We start from the raw sequence: 21,794 nt of genomic DNA on the forward strand, positions 1-21,794 counted from the left end.
CACTAAACCTACTCAAAAGGACAAACTGATGCCTTTCTTTTGTTCCCAGTGGGCACTAATGGAACCCCTGTGGCAATGTTTCATATATGACTCAACTGCTTTATCAAACAATTGGTTTAATGTTGTTGCTGTTGTTTTAATTCTATTATCCCTATGTCTAAGATATACGTGTTAATGTTGTTTAAATTTGTTATTTTTCTAGAACACTGCCTTGGGTGATACAATTTAAGATGATCATTTTGACAACAAGGTACTAAAATCATGAAGCTAAGAGTACCTACTGAATAAAAGTCCAATTTTCAGAATCCAAGTTTATACATACACACATACATGCACATATAATTTATTTATATGTGTATATATGTATTTTGTATTTAATATATGTATTTATATGTCTTTACATGTATATTTATACACATAAAAATTTTATATATGCACATAGGTTTTTATAGCATATATAAATTATATATACACAGCAATCTATGTGTATATTAAAACTTTTTATAAGTATATACATCACACATAATAAATAAATCCACTTTTTAGCACAATATGTATAGCACAATAGACTGAATCATTTTTTTTTCATGACAATGATTCCCATTAGTTTTTTTTTGTATTTATTTATTTATTATTTTTTTATGATGTTATGTTAGGCACCATACAGTACATCATTAGTTTTTTTTAATTTTTTTATTGCTATGTTAATCACCATACATTACATCATTAGTTTTGGATGTAGTGTTCCATGATTCATCGTTTGTGCATACCACCCAGTGCTCCACGCAGAACGTGCCCTCTTTAACACTCATCACCAGGCTAACCCATCCCCCCCACCCACCTCCCCTCTCCATCGTCTCTCATGGTTCGTCTCCCCCTCCGACTTACTCCCCTTCATTCTTCCCCTCCTGCTATCTTCTTCTTCTTCTTTTTTTTTTAACATATACTGCATTATTTGTTTCAGAAGTACATATCTGTGATTCAACAGTCTTGCACAATTCACAGCGCTCACCATAGCACATACCCTTCCCAATGTCTATCACCCAGCCACCCCATCCCTCCCACCCCCCATAGACTGATTCATTTTTAAATACCAAATAAGTCATCATCTATTTACTATCACACACCATAAGCAAGACATCACGGCGTGAATGTGCAGCTATGAATTACCTCCTCTTTTCTTGTGTCACGTCCTTTCTGTACAAACCAGATAACTTTTGCTTGCAAAGATCGTGGGGTACATTCCAGCAAAGTACTGTTGTTCTCTATGCCATATGCCAGTCGCTCTTCAGTCTTATCCAAAGCATCCCCTATAATATAAATACTAAAATTAACTTTAAGACTTTGATTTTATCAGTAAATAATATTTTTTAAAAGATTTTATTTATTTTTTTATCTATCTATCTATCTATCTATCTATCTATCTATCTATCTATCTATATCTATCTATCAGAAAAAGAGCACAAGCAGGGGGAACCACAGGCAGAGGGAGAAGCAGGCTCCCCGCGGAGCAGGGAGCCCGATGCTGGACTCGATCCCAGGACCCTGGGATCATGACCTGAGCCAAAGGCAGACACCCAGCTGACTGAGCCACTCTGGCGTTCCAGTAAATAATATTTTAAAGAGATTCTTCATTTAGATTCCTACAGCAAAGTGAATAGCTTTCAGGACTTACTACTAATTTCTATGCAAGGTCATTTAAAGGAGATATTTAGGGACAGTGGCGTACCAAAATCTAGGCTTTAAAAAGCACTGCAGGCTATGGAGAGGACCAGAAGGAGGTAAACGGGAGTGTGGGTCCAAAGAGCAGGAGAGTCAGGACAGTAAGAAGGTGCATCAGTGTTAAATGCATGGAAAATCAGTGATGATATCCACTGACAGAGCAGGCAAGAGAAGGTGAACATCAAATATTCTAGTAAAATGTAAGACAAAAATCCATGGTTACAAACAAAAGCAGAAAGCAGAAATCAAGGTGATATGGTGCTACATAAACACAAGTGTGAGTGAGATCTTGTCAAGGGACTGCACTTATCCAAATATTGGGCTCCTACAGTAAGAAAAGGGTACAAAACTGAACTACAGACTTCTGATCCAGAGCTTCCTGATTATAATCTTTATCTTGGCCCAGGGAGGCTCTCACTGGACTTGAACTCAAATTTGCATACAGGCTAAACCACTTAACTGCAGTGAGGAATAAAAGCAAGTGGACAGGGCATCTGGATAGCTCAGTTGGTTAAGCTGCTACCTTCGGCTCAGGTCATGATCCCAGGGTCCTGGGATCGAGCCCCGCATGGGGCTCCCTGCTCAGCAGGGAGCCTGCTTCTCCCTCTTCCTCTGCTGTTCCCCCTGCTTGTGCTCTCTCGCTCTCTCACTCTCTGTTTCTCAAATAAATAAAATCTTAAAAAAAAAAAAAAAAACAAGTGGATGTGTTCGTTGTTGTTTTAACCAATATCAAATTCAGTAACTAGAACCTGGGAATTTTTTCCTTGTGCCTGAGTCCTCCTCACTTTCAAAACCGATGCCTAAATTTTCCTAGATTAAGATCCTGCCTTCCTCTAGCCAATGTTGTCCAAGCCTTATGTCCTGCACCAAATGCTCACTCAGCCTTGGGTCTAGTGAACAGATGCTATGCAACTCTGGATTGTATATAAGCACTCCTCGTCTCCCAGTCACGACGCTTCATCTCCCTGGTACCTCCTTGTGAAACTGGGGACACCAATCACAGCCAGTTCCAACCACCAACACGATGTGAAGAGTCAGGACCATGGTTTTCTGTGTTGTGTGACTTCTTACATTTGCTGAAGCAGAAATTTCCTCTCATCCTTTACCCATCAGACCACTCACTACCTTTCCTCAGAAACTCCCATCTGCTCCATCAGCCTGAGCTCTCGGCTTCCCTACTCTTGTGGAAGACAAAGTTTTTCACTTTATTCTACCCCAAAGCTTAGTAGGTGACTTAATACAAGTTTGATCACCCTTGATAAGATTACCATGGGTAGCATAAAATGGTGAAGATATTCCCGGGGCTGAGACGGAGAGAGAGGTCCTACAAATCACCGTGGCATCTCGTTCTAAGATCCTCCTGTTTTGAGGTCTAATAGTAAGGTTTTCGTAGTGGCATATAGAATTAATTTTCCTAATTAATTAAAAATTATACGTCCCATATAATTAAAATTTTCGGTGTTTAAAATCCACAAAATTTTAGCTACGTGGAAAAAAAAATCAGTAACATTGTTGTAGTATATATCAATCACAAAGGAAACAAGAAGTCTTTTAAGAAGTCTGCAGTTTATCTTCACTGTACACCCCGAGTAACCCATAGCAATTGATTTTCTCTGGATTACCGACAAACTGCTGTCCAAAGCATTGCTGAGCGGCGTTTCCGTGCCGAACATCTTGTCTGCGGAATCGCCTGAAAGAAAGTAGATGCATTTAGGAGATGTTCAGATTTCAATTTTCCAGACTTTAAAATGCAGCCAACTGCATTAAGGACTCAAGTAGTATTCTGCTACTGAAAAAAATTGATCTGTCATACAAAACAAGGATAAAATTCAAGTTTCATAGTTTCTATTTCCACTATTATTCAATGGATAAGAACTATATAAAACTCTTCTTTAAGCGTTCACATAAGTTTGAATTCTGGATCCTGAAATAATTTAAGAAAGCTCTCTTAACATTTTGTTTAATAATCTAGTGCAACAAGAATTCTTCTGTTTCAAATGGATGTTTGGGGTGGTAAAGGAGGTACGCAGGAAAGAGAGTGGGATTCGAGTCAGACTATTTATTTAAATAAAAATTATAAAACTCCTATATAGAATAAGGTGCATGCAAAAAAGGTAAAGGCACTTGTATCCAAATATTTTGTTCTATAGCCATCCTAGTCACATAGCACAAACAGAGCTGGCAATAAAGAGAGAAACTAATAATGTATTCAACTTACTCTTTTATTCAGATATTATATGTAGATATTATATACCTCTATTCAATGTGATTGTGTGTAATACATACTTAACTGGCTGTATGGCAAGATTGGCTATTAGACTGAGAATCACTTCTAGTGTATTTTTATATTTTACAGATTGTTTAGATATATAATTGAAAAATAACAACGTTCTTTATCCATGGGAAAAAAATTCTATAGTACAGATCTTGTTTTAAATTCATAAGCATCTTTCCGAGGGATTAGACAATGGAAATTATCATTATTAGCACTGAAATTCCAAGATCAAAATCTTCAGCATATTAATTCAGATTAGAGATAAAAATAGAAGTATTACATAAAGGCAGAAAATACCACTTGCTTTTCTAAATCATGGCATTTCTTCAAGATTGAGGAAAAAACAGAAGGCAAAGCAGAAGTTTCACCCCAGAGGGAGATGGTGAGGCTTCCAAAGTGACAATGAAATGCTTTAACCATATGCAATGATAAAATCTGGAAAAGGGAACCAGATTCAAATCCCAATGCCATCACTCACATGTTGCCTGATTTCATACATACCTTGGTTCTTTCTGTCCTCCTTTGTAAAATGAAGTTGGTCTAATTGATCAACATCTAAAATCTATTCCAATCTCAATTTTTTTTTTCTTTCTAGGCTCTCCTCATTGCCTCCAAATAATGATAATGGAACAACATTTCAAGAGATGGAGTGCTTTCTCACATGTGAGTTCAGGTCTTAGTTAACAGCTCAATACTTAAAAAACAATGGCTTAAGTATTTCCTTGTATTGAAAGCTATGGCAGGTGCCTATCTGCAATCAATTTTTAGAATTATGACCTGTGTGCAAAGCTTGCTTTTTTAAAATACAGAGATTGTAGATTAGAAGACTTTGTCTAGAACCCTGGGATTTTATACAGTTCAGATTAAAAGCGCTGTATGAATCATTCTATTGGGTTAAACTGAAAAAAGAACTTGACAAAAAAGGAGCAAAAGTAAAAAGTTTTCTGCTTCTGTATTATTTTATGCTAGCATGTGCAGGTATATGTAACCGATAGCAGCTCTGGATGAGAAGTAAACTGCTCTTGCGGATTCCTTCCTTCATTAAGTATTGCACTGGTACTGGGAATCCGAAGTCTGCTGAGCAGTGGTGAGTAATGGAGCAGGGGTAAATCAAGGAAACAGGAAATAGTTTCTACTCTGCAGAAATGTTTTGTCAGGTTTATTATATGAGTGATGTGAGCATAAAGGGAGGTGCATTCAGATAATTCTAGGTATGCAATGTGGATAACAACACAAAATTTTGCAATGTGAATAATAACACAGAGTATGTTTAAAGTCATGAACACATGCATTTAAAAAGAACGCTATCCCATCCCCCAACAAGGGTTCAGTTCACTTTATACTATCTTCGTATAACTGTCCTTTACCTCAGCATATTAAAAAGACCGTAAATGTTCACGAGTTTGAGGAAGGTTCATCAAAGTTGCCTTTTATTCTCAAAGTTACCTATTTTTCTTCTATCTCTTGCTACTTAGAAACTTTTTAAGAGCACACCGGAAACAGACAAAATATAAGGGCCAGGGGAAGTAAAAGACTTAGCTCTATAAATTATAGTGTATTTTGGAAGACTATTTTAAACAAGTGGTTTGGATTACGAATTAATGTTTTTCCTCTGTTGACTCATTTTCACTCTGTGAACAGCAAAGTATTTATTTTAATGACCAGTTTTTAATTTCTGCTGCTGGTCAGGTCTGAAGAAACAACGAATTGCTGTAAAAGCAAACTATTTTCCCTTCATGTGTTGGAACCCATCCAAAAAGTTCTCCTCCAGGGGTGGGTGATGGTTCAAAAGAATCCGACACCAGTGAAAGATCTCCATTACTTGTCACTGAACTGAATTCACTCATTTACGAGCACAGCGGCTCCTGACTCGAGCACTGGGCTCCTTCCTAAGATTCTGCCCATTCGTTTGACTTTTACTAAATAACTTTTTGTCCACCCTTTGTAAATATATTATCAAGCTTGTGGATGTATACTCTAATAAGATGCACCATGGATCAAGAAGTATCTAGCTACGGAAACTGCTTAGTAAGAATTCATTCATCACCTCTACTGCATGCCTAAAACAAAACCTTGTTATTCACAAGTATTTGATGCACGGCTTGCAAACACTGTTACTGTTGCTAATAACAATAAAAAAATTCATTTTATTATTTTCGGTGAAATTACCTTTCCACCCTGAGAACCAGTTACTTTACTCCTAACCTATGGAACTACAGGGTTTTCCCTGAACATTCTATGCCTTTTGTACAATTCCCTTTAACTAGAATCTTCTTATATTTCCACCTACAAGACTGAGCTCAAAGGCTGGGTTATTTTGAGAATTAAATAATGTATAACGTGTACTGTGCTTAGTCCAGTATCTTATATGTAATAAGTGCTCAGTAGTGACCTACTATCATCCTTATTTACAATTCCATTTTCCACCTTAGGTTCCAATTTCATATAGCCAGAGTACTGACCACTTCTCCATCCTCCATGCACATAGTACGGTAGTTGGCGTAGTGTGTGAATAAATCATTGAACACTATTTTTACATAGTAACATGGCTATATTCTTCAAGCAGTGTTTTTAAATATCAGTAAGCATTTGTACAAAATCAATTTGCTTGATTCTTGAAAACAAACTACATTATTGAGATTTTTATATAATAACTATATTAAATGAAATTTTTAAAAAAGTTTGAAAAAAGTAACCCAGAGTCAAAGAGTAAAAATAATTGAAATTAATAAAAACTTAATTTTCAGTAAGGAAACTGTACATAGTTCTGTGTTTTTGCTTTATAGTGTCTTTGGCCACTTTACTAGGAGAAAAAAGTAAATGCTTATTTTATAATAAATAAAAATATTTTCTTTTATGTTTCCCCACAAAGCACGCACAATTTCATATGGCTTGAGTAAAGAAATATCTCCATCCTTCAAAATACTCTCTGGACCTCAAGATCTTCTGTTCAAAGAATCCTGAGATTTACTTTCTTTTACAAGTGGCAATGACCTCGCTGAATTGTACACATCAGGGTTTGGAGGTCTCTAAGTACCTTTCATTTGTGTTGAATTAAATCACACATTTCATTAATTATACAGGTCATACATTTGCCTAGGAGTTAACATATTCACTTTCAAAATGAAATAAATGAAGACCAGCTGGTTGAGAGGACACGGGGCAAATGCAGGATGTATTTTAGAATTTATTTATTTTTCTTTCAAGTCTTTGAATCCCTCATGTGTGGTGGCTTGCCATTTCCACATTTTAAGTTTATCTAAACTGGTCTCATGTCTTGCAGCAAAAGTGTCAGGAGGGGGAAGAGTTGATTCAAACATGGTTAAAAAGAAATTAAAAACCCAATAAAAACTCCAGTCTCTACACAGTAATTGATAGGAGTTATTTTCAGGTAAGATTCAACTTTCAAAGCTTAGATTATGAACAAAGTATGATTATGATGGCTTATTTAAACAAAACTAACATGGTTATTTTCATGGGATGTGTGTAGAAAGGAAAATATTTTAGAAAGTGTTATGGCTTTTCTAAACAAGGGAAATAGCCCATTGAGGCCTCTCTCACCTCTTTGCATGGGTGCCTGTTGGGTAATACCGGGAACAGGCTATGCCATCCCAGGCACAGTAAGGGTCGCGAGCCAGGCAGCAATCAGCACAAGCACTTCCGTACATGTCACACTGATGGAATCGGACTTGGGCCACGGCAGAAGCGGATCCAACATACAGCTGTTGCTAGAGACATCAAAGAACAGAGAGGCCGCTAGCAGAAAGGGACAGAATGCTCACTGAATTTCACATTTATGCACAATCACTTCTGTGAATGTTCATTTAAATTACTGCAGTTACTCAGGATGGGTAATGGAACACTGGTACTTTCATTTCTCTAAGATACGAAATATATTTATAGACCTGGACGCCCGTAAACAAAATTGCTAGAGTGAGCTTGACAAAATCTCAAGAAGTTGACTGTTGTTTTGTTATTTAAACAGAAAGCCTCTTTCATCATTTAATACCTTAGGTCTTTTTAAAAGACCTTTAGAGGTGTCCAATAACATACTGGATAAGTAAATGGTCTTTTGTTGTTGTATTTTTTAAACTAAGATGTAATTGATAAATAACACTATTTCAGTTTCAGGTGTAAAATATAAAGATTCAATATTTGTATGTATTGTGAAATGATCACCACAGTAAGTCTAGTTAACATTCCTCAACACATACAGGAAGAATTGTTTGTGTGTGTGTGTGTGTGTGTGTGTGTGTGTGTGTGTGTGTGTGCTTTCTTAGCAACTTTCAAATATACATTAGGGTATCATTAACTATAATCACTATGCCATAAATTACATTCCCAGGTCTTCCTTTATAACTGGAAATTTGTACCTTTTGATCCTGTCCACCCATTTTGCCCACCTCCCACCCCTTGCCTCTGGCAACTGCCAAACTGTTCTCTGTAAAAAACAAGCTCATTTTCCTGTTGTTTGTTTCAATTTCACATATCAGTGAGTTTATGTGGTATCTGTCTTTTCTTATTTCACTTAGTGTAATGCTCTCAAGGTCCACTATGTTGTCACAAATGGAAGGATTTCTTTTTTTGTGTGTCCGAATAATATTCCATTGTACATATAGGTCACATTTTCTCTATCCATTCATCCACTGATGGGCATTTAGGTTGTTTCCACGTGTTGGCCATTGTGAACAATGCCACAATAAATGTGGGTACAGATTTCTTTCAGAGTTAGTGTTTTGTTTCCTTTGGATAAATACCCAGAAATGAAATTGTTTAATCACATGTTCTATTTTTAATACATTGAGGAAATTCTGTAATGTTGTCCATATTGGCTGCACCAATTTACATTCCCAACAATAGTGCACACTAACCTATAACATTTAAAAGAGTGATATAGATATATACATAGAATGAGGGAATAAGCTGTGAGATACATTGTAAAGTAAAAACAATAAGTAGCAGAACAAGTAACATTACATGTTCCTGTTTGCCTAAACATAAATGGTTATTTATAAATAAATTTGAGATAATATTTCTGGAGAAATCTGCACCAGAAACTGGTTCTAGTAAAGTGGAGAGGAGCTTTGTGTTTCACTGCACACTCTTGTGTTACCATCCTTTACTGTTATTTTCGCAAAAACTTTAACAAAAAAATTACAGAATAACATCCTATCATGATACTAGAAGTAAATCTACTCTTATCTACCTTCCTCTAATAATAGAAAAATAAATCTATTACATGTAAATCACATATATTTTCATCAGAATAAAACTGTAACTCGTTCATGTATAAGCACATGTACTTCTGCTCTTTATCTTTGACCTTGACTCACATACACAAACACGTACACACGCACATACACACAAACTTACTCTCTTTGAAGAAATCTCCATAGAAATAATAGGAACTGGATCCTGAAAAAAAATTTTTTTAAGTTTTTAAGGAAATACAGGAACATACTTTAATATGGTTGTAAATCATGTGAACTCATATTAGGTATGTGACTAGTTCTATACTAGCCTATAGTTTTCATTTTAGCAAATCAATAGGAACATATAATTATGTTAAATATAGCTTTCTTTTAAGAACTCTTTTTAATGGAATAGGACAGATATGTAAGGTGAAAAAGTAGTGGATAATCTAAATAGCTCACCATTTGTTCCTGAAGTGTAATTTTTGTATTTGCATTTGAAGATTACTCAAGCCTTGGAAACTCAAGTATCTTTAAATAAATAGTAGAGTCACAGTGTTCTTTCTTATAAGGTATTTGAACCATTAGAAGTGAAACAGTTATGTCTCTGAATAGGTGATATTGTTAACAAACCATGTGACTTTAATTGTTTTAATCCAAGACTAAATAAAATACTTTTTCTGTTGGTGTTATCATGGTCAATCAATATGAACCCAGGATGCTTTGAGCAAGATGAATAACTTCATTGTCTTCGAACTGCAACAGAGGAAAGATGATCTACAACACAGCTTTGAGAGCCTGTGTGTTATTCTAGGGATGGTGATTAAGAGTAAAGTCTCTCAAATGAGTACCACAAACTCAGATGGATTCTGCCAGTACACAAACATCAGGCAGGTGGGATCCACTCTGTGGATGATTATCCTTCAAAGAATTATTTTTTGAAAGAGAAAACTTGATCCCCTGTGTCAATATTTTTTTCTGTATTTTAAACTATAGAACCCTTTAGGCAGGCATGCATGCCCTCATTTATTCATTCAGGTGACAATGTTTCTTAGGGTTGATATGAACAAAACCCTGTGGCAGATGCTATGGTCCCTGATGTGAAATGAAATCTGACATAGAAATCCAATAATGCAAGATAAATAAAACATAGCTGCTCTGGTTGAGGTAGGAACATGCTTAACACTGGGTGTGGCTATAGGGAATCTAATCTCCGGGACAGCCAAGGTGAAACAAACTGTTTTTCATCAATAAAGCTAATTTCATATGTATCCATTACAAACATATACAGTCAATCTTCATAATTTGCAGACTTTTTTTTTTACACATTTGCTTACTTGCTAAAATTTATTTGTATTCCCAATATTAATACTTACAGTGTTCTGTGGTCCTTCATGGACACATGCAGGCACACAGAGGCAATAAATTTTGGTTGCCCGATGAGTACAACCCCAGCTGAGATCAATGAATGCGACACTCTGCCTTCCTGTTTCAGCTCTCGTATTCTAAACAAGTGTCCTTTTCATGGTCTATTTAATGCCATGTTTTTCACATTTTTGTGTTTTATTGGCAATTTTGATGTTTAAAATAGCCTCTAAGCAAAGCACTAAAGTGCTGTCTAGTGTTTCAAAGCTTCAAAAGGCTGTGATGTGTATTATGGGAAAATACATGTGTTAAATAAGCTCTGTTCATGCATGCGTTACAGTGCTGTGACCCATGGGCTCCATGTTAATCAACAATATATACTAAATGAGGCATCTTTCAATTAAAAACACAAAAAGAACAAAGTTATATATTGATCAGTTGATAAAAATGTTGTGACTAGAGACTCACAGGAACCTAACCCCGTATGTCCCCTAGGAGCGCTGGCCAGTATTCACTAATGGTGTTCACGGTGATTTTAAAGACCATACCTGCCACAAATATTGACACTTGAGTCTGTGTGTGTATGTGTGTGTGTGTGTGTGCATACGACTGTCATGTCTAATCTTTGCATTATCATTTTTTGCTTTTCTTTTTTTTTGGTTTTTAATTGTATGAACTGTGACTTAAAGAAATAACACATACCACATATGAATTCCAGAATCATTATTGCCAAGTCTCATTTTACAAATGCATTATTTCTTTAAGTCACAGTTCATATACTGAACTTCTTTTCATGCTAGGTGGGCAAATATTGGCCTTCTCATTTGAATAGTCTGCAATAATCACATAGATTTTAAACCATTCCTCACTTCAAATTCACTCTGAATTCACAACATACCTATTGGAAAAAAAAACTGATCTAACATCTTTCCTATTTACAACTCATTTGCAGTTGTAATACATAAATGTTGGCTATGTTTTTTTCTTATAAAAATACCTTGAATATCTGAAGTTCTTCTAGAATTACTTCTTCCATTGATTCTGTTTCTTGGTTATAAATCGTGATTACTTTCAGTACAATTCCATTATCTGTAAGAAAGGAAAAGAAGAGATAAACCAGAAGCTTGTCACAATCTGGTTTTCAAAACAATTAAAAACCATGCAGGGACTACGAATTTGAATACGCTTTGAGATTTAGATGCATGAAACATTTAATTATTGCTAGCTGAAGCAATATGATTACCTATATATTCACATAACTATATGCTTTGCTAAAAAATAAGACCAAATAATATGTAATTATTTTTCAAATAATTTGATTCAGAAATTCAATTAAAGATTGAGAAATCAGGGGTGCCTGAGTGGCTCAGTCGTTAAGCGTCTGCCTTTGGCTCAGGTCATGATCTCAGGGTCCTGGGATTGAGTCCCACATCGGGCTCCCTGCTCAGCGGGAAGCCTGCTTCTCCCTCTCCCTTTCCCCGCTAGTGTTCCCTCTCTCGCTGTGTCTCTCTGTCAAATAAATAAAATCTTAAAAAAGACTGAGAAATCAAAATGTATTAATATGTATACAATGATATTTGATATGCTACATATGTACACACACTTTTAATAAGAAAAGTTTCAAGTATATACTATTGAGAGAACAGTATAAGTACTCTTGCATTAATCATTTAGCTGCCATAGTTATCAATAATTTTATAAATTTAAATTCATAATTTAAAATTCCATCTAATTTTTATTATACCTGATATTCTGAGCTTGGTCTTTTTTTTTTTTTTTAAAGATTTTATTTATTTATTTGAGAGAGAATGAGAGATAGAGAGCATGAGAGGGAAGAGGGTCAGAGGGAGAAGCAGACTCCCCGCTGAGCAGGGAGCCCGATGCGGGACTCGATCCCGGGACTCCAGGATCATGACCTGAGCCGAAGGCAGTCGCTTAACCAACTGAGCCACCCAGGCGCCCTGAGCTTGGTCTTTTCAATAAAAAATTTAATAAGATACTTACTTGCCTGTAAGAATAATTTGATGTAGTGCTAAAAACAGCTCAGAAAAAAATAAGCACTTTGGAGGTATTGACCTAAGAATTATATGGTATTTAAGTAATTTGTTTAAAAATTCTCAAATTTTGTGGTTGGGTTAATAAAATTTGTTTAAAATAAAACTAGTAACAATTACCTGGATAGTACATGAAAAGGAATACAAACTATAATTTTTAAGCCGAGAACACATAATAAACATTCAGTTATTATTATATCAAGCAAAAAGCAAAGATGAAATTCAAATTATTAATTTGCAAATAGTGATTTGCAATGAGGACTTTCTCTACCTATGTACAGTATTTTATACACACACAGTATTAAAGCACATGTGGAAAAATAACTATCATTTGTGGGATTTTCCAATGTACTCATCACACTTTCACCAAATATGGTCTTTTGCGCTATTAAGCTGTGGCTCAATATCATGATATCTCTGAGATAAACATCGTTTACATGATAGCATAAGTATATATCTGATATTTCTGGAATTCTCTCAAACAGCTTTGGTCAATCTAATGAGAAAGTATTTCCAAAAACAGTCTTGGACTGATATACTGTATATGACTGCTGCTTTCCAGGACATTTAAAAATAACATGCCTTGGGGCACCTGGGTGGCTCAGTCATTAAGCGTCTGCCTTCGGCTCAGGTCATGATCCCAGGGTCCTGGGATCGAGCCCTGCATCGGGCTCCCTGCCCCACGGGAAGCCTGCTTCTCCCTCTCCTACTCCCCCTGCTTGTGTTCTCTCTCTTGCTGTGTCTCTCTCTGTCAAATAAATAAATAAAATCTTATAATAAAAAAAAAATAAATAAAAATAAATAAAAATAAAAATAACATGCCTTTTCCCATGCTTAATTCTATCAAATATTATTCTTGTTCATGGAACTTAAAAAAAAAAAAAGCTCTAGTAGATATCATTATGAGTAAATTCATGCATGGCCAAGTAATTTTAAGTTTGTTAAAGAAATGTGATGCTTTGTTAATCCTGAATCCAGAGTGCAGAGCATATTATTAACATGAACCTCCTAAAATAAGGGTAAAATATTGCCTACACCAGAGAGCAAGTTCTGCAAATCAGATGAATGTTTCCTTACTTCTTTGATTTTTTGAAAAGTATGAATGGAGAAGCCCAAGCACCAGTATTAATATTATATCCTGGTTCCTAATCTGGGTATATGCAATGTCTCTGTAGAATGTAGGATGATTACTCTTCTAAATAGCAACTGCTGTAGCAATGACTATCATGAATATGAAGAAAAGAAAGAAATGAGCACTTAAAAGGCTTTTTAAATGTCTGTAGAATTTTAAAGTACTTGACAGAATTTGTCATATTATTACCCAGATGCTAAAAGATTCCAGGTTCTCTTCCCCAAGCTAGATCTAATGTATGGAATTAATTGAAGTTGTAGATTTATTTGAAAATTTCACTTTTTAGCATATTTATTATTTTGTTTCATTAATGCAGAATATTACAGCTTGGCTCTAAAGGTTTACCTCCATTTTGGGTAACACTTGGCCTGTTTGATACAAATGGTTGGTTCTGATGGGGCCTGATAAGCCTTGTTGTGTGATTACAGATTTAGGTGAAGCTACTGTCCCAAGTGGCTTAAGAAGCCTTGAGATCTTACTGAACAGGCATCCTTGCTATGGTGGCCTCCTTCTTCTATGAGAAGTTCTGCTTGGAACCAGTGTTGTTTATTTTTTTTTTAAGATTTTATTTATTTATTTGAGAGAGAGAATGAGATAGATGGAGAGCATGAGAGGGGGTAGGGTCCGAGGGAGAAGCAGACTCCCCGCCGAGCAGGGAGCCCGATGCGGGACTCGATCCGGGGACTCCAGGATCATGACCTGAGCCGAAGGCAGTCGCTGAACCAACTGAGCCACCCAGGCGCCCGCCAGTGTTGTTTATTAACATCAATTACTCAATCCTTCACTTAGTCACTTGTTCAAAGATACTAAGTACTGACTGTGTATCAGGAATTATGCATTGTAACTGCCCCAAATCCTCTCTTCCATTTCAGGGAATAAGCAGTGTGCAAACGGGCTAACGGATTAACAGGAGATCTGTGGATAGGTTTTTAAAATACTAATAATGTTACTGATTTTAAGATTCAACATACATGTCTCAGCACTTTCTAATCTCTTTACCTGTCCCAATGAACAAGACATCGTATTGGCCATCCTCAGCTTCCACTCGATCTACTGCTATTTGTTTCAGGTTATATCTTCCATCTGTTTTTACCAGGATTGGTTTTTTATGGGCAGGTTTTACGGGCTGGTACATAAGTGGATGGCTTCTTGCAAATCGGATGGCATCATCGGGATAGTCTTTGGTGGTTCCGTATCTCCCGCCGTTCACTTTGCTGGCACACTGAAATACAAATAGGTAATTTTTTTTTTTTTGCCTTAAACCTAAAGAGCACATTTATAATCAATTACAAAAACAATCAGAAAACTGAATGTGTTCAATTAACCAACTGCAGTTAGAAATATTTAGCAACCACATACTCATTAGAGAAATAAAATCTTCATTAGAGAAATAAAATCTGCAGTAAAGATTGCAAAGAAAGCCTGAATCATTCCAAATATTCAGCTCTAGATAAACACAGAAAGTAGTGAAATCTTGGAAAAATGAAGTACTAAATAATACTGGTACAACTCGAAGATGGTAAAAATGTGTATCATCATAAATATTATTATTTCCCCCCGTTTTCTGATATTTTTTCACATTGTAAAATAACTTCTGAATTGTAAACAAAGTATTTTCTTTTCTTTTTTTTTTTTAAAGATTTTATTTATTTGACAGAGAGAGACACAGTGAGAGAGGGAACACAAGCAGGGGGAGTGGAAGAGGGAGAAGCAGGCTTCCCGCGGAGCAGGGAGCCTGATGCGGGGCTCGATCCCAGGACCCTGGGACCATGACCTGAGCCGAAAGCAGACGCTTAACGACTGAGCCACCCAGGCGCCACCTAAACAAAGTATTTTCATAGTAAAACAAAAAGCTTCTTTGTTGTGTTAAGTCCCCTGCCCTGGATTAAGGATCACAACTGCACAAAACAGTTTTCCCATTACTGAGACTAAGATAATGTGATGGTTCCAATGGACTCACAGACGATAGAATTTTAGTGCTGTAACAAAGAAACCTATTCAAATTCAGTCAGTGTTAATTAAAGGGAAAAAAAAACCTCTCTGTTCTGTAATCTGTATGAATTTATATTATTTCTGTATGGATTCAACACAAAAAGTTGAGAAAACGAGAAATACTTGCTATAACATGCCTGAATTCTTAAATCACTGACTCAAAAAATAAATGTTCAACAGCACCTCAGTTACTTCTTGAAATACCTTTAACTGCACTGATTCATGCTTGTTATTAAGCACTCCTTCATTTTGTATTTTTCCCTCCAGAATCAGCAGCAATTGCAATGATTATGTTGATAAGGAATTTTCCACTTTCAGGTATAAATACAGTAGTGTAGTAATCAGATTCTGCAAAGAGGGCATTTTTAATGGTTTGTTTTAAAATTCAGGTCATATTTCTTAATTTGGCCTGAATTTTTCACTGGAGTGTACTTACATGATACATAATTGGAAACATTCTGGACCAGCCTGGAAGCAGTTCAGTAACCAGTCACTTCCTCCAAATCTCCTTTAATACCATGTGGTTTCAAGAAGCATTTCCAGCAAAGCCACAGGAGTGGGTTTTCTCCATTTAAATTGTAATTTCAATCAATAGAGTGAAATAAAGTATACTTTATGTCTTACTGGAAGTAGTAATTTTAAGCTAGTGAGAATGATTGAAATGGTAAAGCTTTACACTTGTTAATGGAGGGAAAGTTTGTTTCCACTTTGGATTTTGGCTCTGCAAAAATGGTTTCTACTTGACTTGCAAGTACTTGAGGAATCAGCACAGTGATGGGTTTTCACCAGCTGCTCAAAAAAGTGTAGACTTTGACTTGTACGGCAAGTTAAATGTCAGTTCTCCATGGTCCATGAGCACCTACGAGCCTACATTTTGCCAACCCAGTTGTGCCCAGAACATCGTTTTTAGATACACGTGTAAGTAAAAGCACAAAAGTGTGCATGGTGAGCTGGAGCACGAGGGCTCCCTCTCGGCAGCACGAGGGCAGAGGTCAGCAGCAAAACTTCTGGAACTCTAGCTGCACTTTTGTATTGGCATTTCTCGTCCCAGGAGCCAGCAAGGATATTGAATGAGATGCTAAGTATTGTGGTGAGGAAGAGAAAAGGCTTCTTCCAGTCAAGCTAAAGTGAAAAGTAAGGAGAAAGTTTGGCCTAGGGAACTTAGAGGCTGACTTAAATATTACAATGTAATTATTTGGTAACTTTCTCCCCCTCGGAAATTGCACGTGGCCTTAATTCTTCTGAAGAAACAGAGGAATGTGATGCTCTTTTTAGTGGATGTTGCTGTGTTCACCAGTGTATCTTAAAAATACAATTTCAGTTGGGGCTCCTTAGCCAAAATATCAATGATAATACGGACTTTATAATGCTGCTAAAATGCACCCATCATAGATTTTTTTGATTAAATAAAAAGCATACAACCAGATATAAGAAGTGATATTTCTTTACTGTGCAAGTAATCAAGCACATTTTTGGGTGTAGAATTTCTTCACTGTTTAATGGAAGTTTTGTAGAGCATCTGAAACACTGAACAAAATATTACTAAGAGAGCCTTTAAAAAATAAGGATACTGTGTTAAATGCCCACACTTACGGAACCAGGCCTTGGATAAGGGACTCTTCCTTCATAGAGTGACCAGTGGTATTCAGGTCCTTCCTTATGTGCATATGGTCCATTAAAGGCTGCCCGGATGCTAGACATATGATAGACACATATTGCATGCCCTCTAAATATATTACTGGAAAAAAAAAAGATAATTACTATTCTGGAGCTGACTAGGAGTTAGCTAGTCACACCCTTCAGACTACAGAGATAATGATGAAGTCTTTTGGATAAAAAAGTTGCAATCTCTTAAATAGAGGATATTCTAGAAATAATAACTACTGTAATATTTCAAGTACTGGAACTCTAAAACTTACCATTTCTTTACCTTCTTATTACAATAAACTGAAAATGACATTGTTAGACTAAAAACAGTGACATCTGTCACCTCACTTTATTATTGCTAAATCTTAGATTGTGTTTTTACATTTTCGTGAAGGAAAATATGGACCGAATATTTAAAAAGATTCGTTCCCAAGCTGAATTATTCATTTTAAGCTTTATCTCCTTGTCTGTTGTTTCATATTCAGAGTAGACAGTGTTTGCCTAATCACTATGCTGTTAATACTGGTAATTCTGTTCAAATTTTATTTGATTTCTCAGTGTCTATGATCAAATAACAAGTTAAAGTCCTATGAAACTTTGGGGCTTTGTTCCACTCTTTACCTTGGGGTCACAGAGGCATCAATAAGCTTGTTGTACATCCCCTCCTCCAGTGACCTCCAGGCCACTGAAACTGTACCATATTGGAAAGATTACTGGACTGAACTACATTAATTTGGAGGAAAATGACTTAAATTATATAAAACTTGGATTCTTTACCTCAAGAACTAGCAGCAATTGAAATCATTTTTTTTTTTTTAATAGAAAGTTCTATGTGCAAAAGATAAAGCCTGCCGATGACTGACTATAGCAAGTTTTACCAGGGGCTTTTGCGATGAGATTCTGCAAAAGGACATTTTTAAGTGATTTGTTATACAGATCTGGCCGTCTTCCTTAATTTGGCAGGCTCTGAATGAATTCTAACATGTCCCCATCCTCCTGTGAGAATCAAAATAATTAATGTTTAGGCAAGTGCTCTGCACAATGCCCAGTTCTTTCTAAACGTAGAAGTTCCCTACACTCAGAGACACCTGTAGAACAGCAGTTATATTACTGTCTTAGGACATCAATTCACACATTTTATAACACACCTTGAAGCAATTGGAAATGCCTGCAATAGTGAGAAAACCAGAGAAAGTCTCCCAACTAAAGTGGCAATAAACCTTTGATCACCGTGCTACATATACCAACCTTTACGTCAGGTAACAGCTGGGAAACCTTTTCCTCAGATTTATGTATAAAGTAACAGTCACAACCGAAATAATGGAAGAAAATAACGTATTGTCTTTGAAATCTAGACAGATCCATTATGCTATCGCTTAGGAAAGTAGCTCATAAACTGACCATACGAACCCACAGAAAACCTGTTCTGGTTATCCCATAGCTTTTATTTATTATATAAAGCCATGGAATTAGAATGCAATGTATAAATTCTTCACTGGCGTAAGAATAAAGATGAAGTTTAAAAAAAAAGGGATTTTCTGATGACTGTGACAACTACCAATCTACATGCACTACTTTACTTTGCATCAAGGAAGAACTGATAGCAAAATTGTTTCCATGTTTCTCTGTTGAAGAAAAGGTCTCCTTACAATAGCACAATATTTATCGGAAGAACTTTATTATTGTTTTCAAAGTGAGTGTACGAAATCACCTGCTGAAAAAACAAACAAAAGCTTTGTGGAGAGACCCTGAGCAAACAAGGTAAGTGTGATTATAACACAGTTTAAGGCCAGTGCAATGCAAAAGAGGAAGGGAATTCAGTCATTCTATTCCTGTCACAAGAACTGAGGTATATTCTTTTTTCTTTTTTAAGATTTATTTATTTGAGAGAGAGAGAGAGATGGGGGAGCAGGGGAAGGAGAGGGGGAGGAGGAGAATCTCAAGCCGACTCTGCGCTGAGAGCAGAGCCCAACACGGGGCTCCATCTCAAGACCGTAAGATCACGACCTGAGCCAAAATCAAGAGTCAGACGCTTAACCAACTGAGCCACGCAGGCAGCCCAAGGTATATTCTTTATTCCTCATTCCAGTCATCTCACCTCCACCCTCTCCTATTTGGAAAGACAAACTCAGGAAATTATATGTGCAAAATTTCAACCAAAACTGATTCTAATGATATTTTTTCATTCAGGTATTGACACACATGAAATAACATTTCATATTTTTCTAACACTCTTCGATGGACAAAATACAAACACGTTAAAGAGAAAAAACAGATTATATGCCCTAAACTTGAACAGCTTAATTAAGTTTAAAACACGGAAGGCAAATCATAAATATATGTTTGCTATGAATCTACACGGGAGCAGTGACAACCTGAATAAAGGAGTGAGCAAAGTGCTCTGTGATTAAGATATCAAAGAATATTTCTTATAGATGGCAACTGACAAGTACTGGAGAACTGATACAAGTCAGTGTTGGAAGATAAAGCCACGTGAAGCAAGACAGGCGGGTAAATAAAATCGTAGTGATGGAACCCTAATGAGTCGGACACAGATTCTGTCAAGGTCTAATCCTGGAGGAAAAACTTCCAAAGCTGAGGGGCTAACCGTGGATAGAGAACCTTGAAAACCTGATTTGGAAAACTAAATGACAATCAAAAGAATTATGCTAGCCTCTAGAGCATGGAACTAATATAAACTACGAGAAGAAAATCATTCTGAGAGAAGGACGAGGAAGGAAGTCAGAGAGGAGGGAGATTAGGACCCGGAGCACAGGAGGATGGTGGGGCGTTTCAAACAGTAACAGATAAAGATCTGAAGTGAGATCACGGCTTTAAAGATAAAAGAACAATTGCAAACATAAGAGAACAAAGAGAAATTGGTGACAAAAAATAATAGACAAGGACAATGGGTCAACAGTATTTCCAACTTCCATACACAGTAAAGGAGTAAGGCATACTTTGCTTCATCCTGTTTTTATAGACCATATAAATTTCTCACCTAGTAGTGTTAAAGAGTCCAAATATCACTGGGTTCTTATGATCTCTGGTGTGCAGCAAGAAAATATCCTCTGGAAAATTAAAGACCATTACGTGAATATTTTTAGTCCTCTTTGCATGTAAAGAAAATATATTGACATAAAATAGCTTAGAACCCATTACAGATGTAAGACATCAATTTCTTTCCGTACACAGTCATACGCCCAAGACCAAATCACAACAGAGCGAAACACTTGGCTGTTCAGGATGACCCCGAGCTGGGCCTCAAGGAAGGAACGGAGGGCTGACCGTCAGCTATCGAGAGGGTTCTCCTGTTCCTGAAACTCCCCTGACCCCACCATGCCGACCGGGCCACAATGAAAAGACCGGAAAATTGCTCATTGCAGGAAGCAAGTTTCCATACGTGCTAGAGAGAGTGAGGAGTGGAGAGAGGACTACACAGCACAGAGTAAAATTCAATTCTCTCAAGAAGATTTACCTAATTCATCAAAATAGGTGTCAATTCCATTCATGCCTGGTACTGAGCAGACCAGTCTGGCTTTTAGGAAAGTGCTCCACTTATGCACCAGTATCCTCTGGCCTCCCACATCATTCTGTGATGAACAAAAGCAGGTGAGTGAGTACCTAAAGAGCTTCTAACAACAACAAATTGTGTATTATTAAACATGCAGATGAGAACAGTTGTAATTCTTTTTATTTAATCTGGAAAATGTAGCCTAATCCTCAAATAATACCAAAGACGCAATTCCCCATAAAAACTCTTCGAGGTTTGCACAGTGTGCCTCGTTAGTATACTTTCACTCTGGGCCATTAAATATACTTTCCAGGTATTGAAGAATGTTAATAGAGTGGCCTATCCTATATAAAGCAGTGGTTTTTATAATACAATAAACTTAGTATTAATGATAATCTGCTTATCTTGGAAATACAGAAAACATCCACTCTTCTTTTTCTAAAAGAAAAAAAAAGTTGAAATACACACATACACAGCACATACACATATATTTGCACACATATACACACAAATGTACATACATGCACATATATGTGTATATATCAATTTCCTCTTAAATTTATTCTTTTTAAGATTTTATTTATTTATTTGACACAGAGAGAGACAGTGAGAGAGGGAACACAAGCAGGGGGAGTGGGAGAGGGAGAAGCAGGCTTCCCGCTGAGCAGAGAGCCCGATGGCGGGGCTCGATCCCAGGACCCTGGAATCATGACCTGAGCTGAAGACAGACGCTTAACGACTGAGCCACCCAGGCGCCCCTCTTAAATTTATTCTTAAATATCAAACTTTACCTTTGCAATTCTCTCAATATACATTGCTACTTCAGTTGGTTTTGAATATTCACAAACAGCCTATCTGAATACCCAACCAACCACAGATGTTTTTTCTACAGAATCAACCA

At 36.5% G+C, this 21,794-nt stretch overlaps 1 protein-coding gene across 1 annotated transcript in view; it reads right to left on the minus strand.

Annotated features, from left to right (window-relative positions):
• SEMA3E (semaphorin 3E) overlaps positions 1–21,794 on the minus strand; it is a 237,114-nt gene that overhangs the window by 16,471 nt on the left and 198,849 nt on the right. The window contains exons 8-16 of the mRNA XM_028119036.1: positions 20,858–20,972; positions 20,381–20,450; positions 17,326–17,470; positions 14,740–14,962; positions 11,552–11,643; positions 9,371–9,412; positions 7,559–7,725; positions 3,345–3,412; positions 1,171–1,310 (exon numbers count right to left, since the gene is read on the minus strand). Coding sequence (XP_027974837.1) covers positions 1,171–1,310; positions 3,345–3,412; positions 7,559–7,725; positions 9,371–9,412; positions 11,552–11,643; positions 14,740–14,962; positions 17,326–17,470; positions 20,381–20,450; positions 20,858–20,972 — 1,062 coding nt within the window. The remainder of the gene's footprint in view (positions 1–1,170; positions 1,311–3,344; positions 3,413–7,558; positions 7,726–9,370; positions 9,413–11,551; positions 11,644–14,739; positions 14,963–17,325; positions 17,471–20,380; positions 20,451–20,857; positions 20,973–21,794) is intronic.

The sequence above is a fragment of the Eumetopias jubatus genome, unplaced genomic scaffold (assembly GCF_037043125.1).
Source record: "Eumetopias jubatus isolate StellerSeaLion01/CBP00866 unplaced genomic scaffold, mEumJub1_p1.0 scaffold_14, whole genome shotgun sequence".
In the NCBI taxonomy this organism is placed as follows: domain Eukaryota; kingdom Metazoa; phylum Chordata; class Mammalia; order Carnivora; family Otariidae; genus Eumetopias; species Eumetopias jubatus.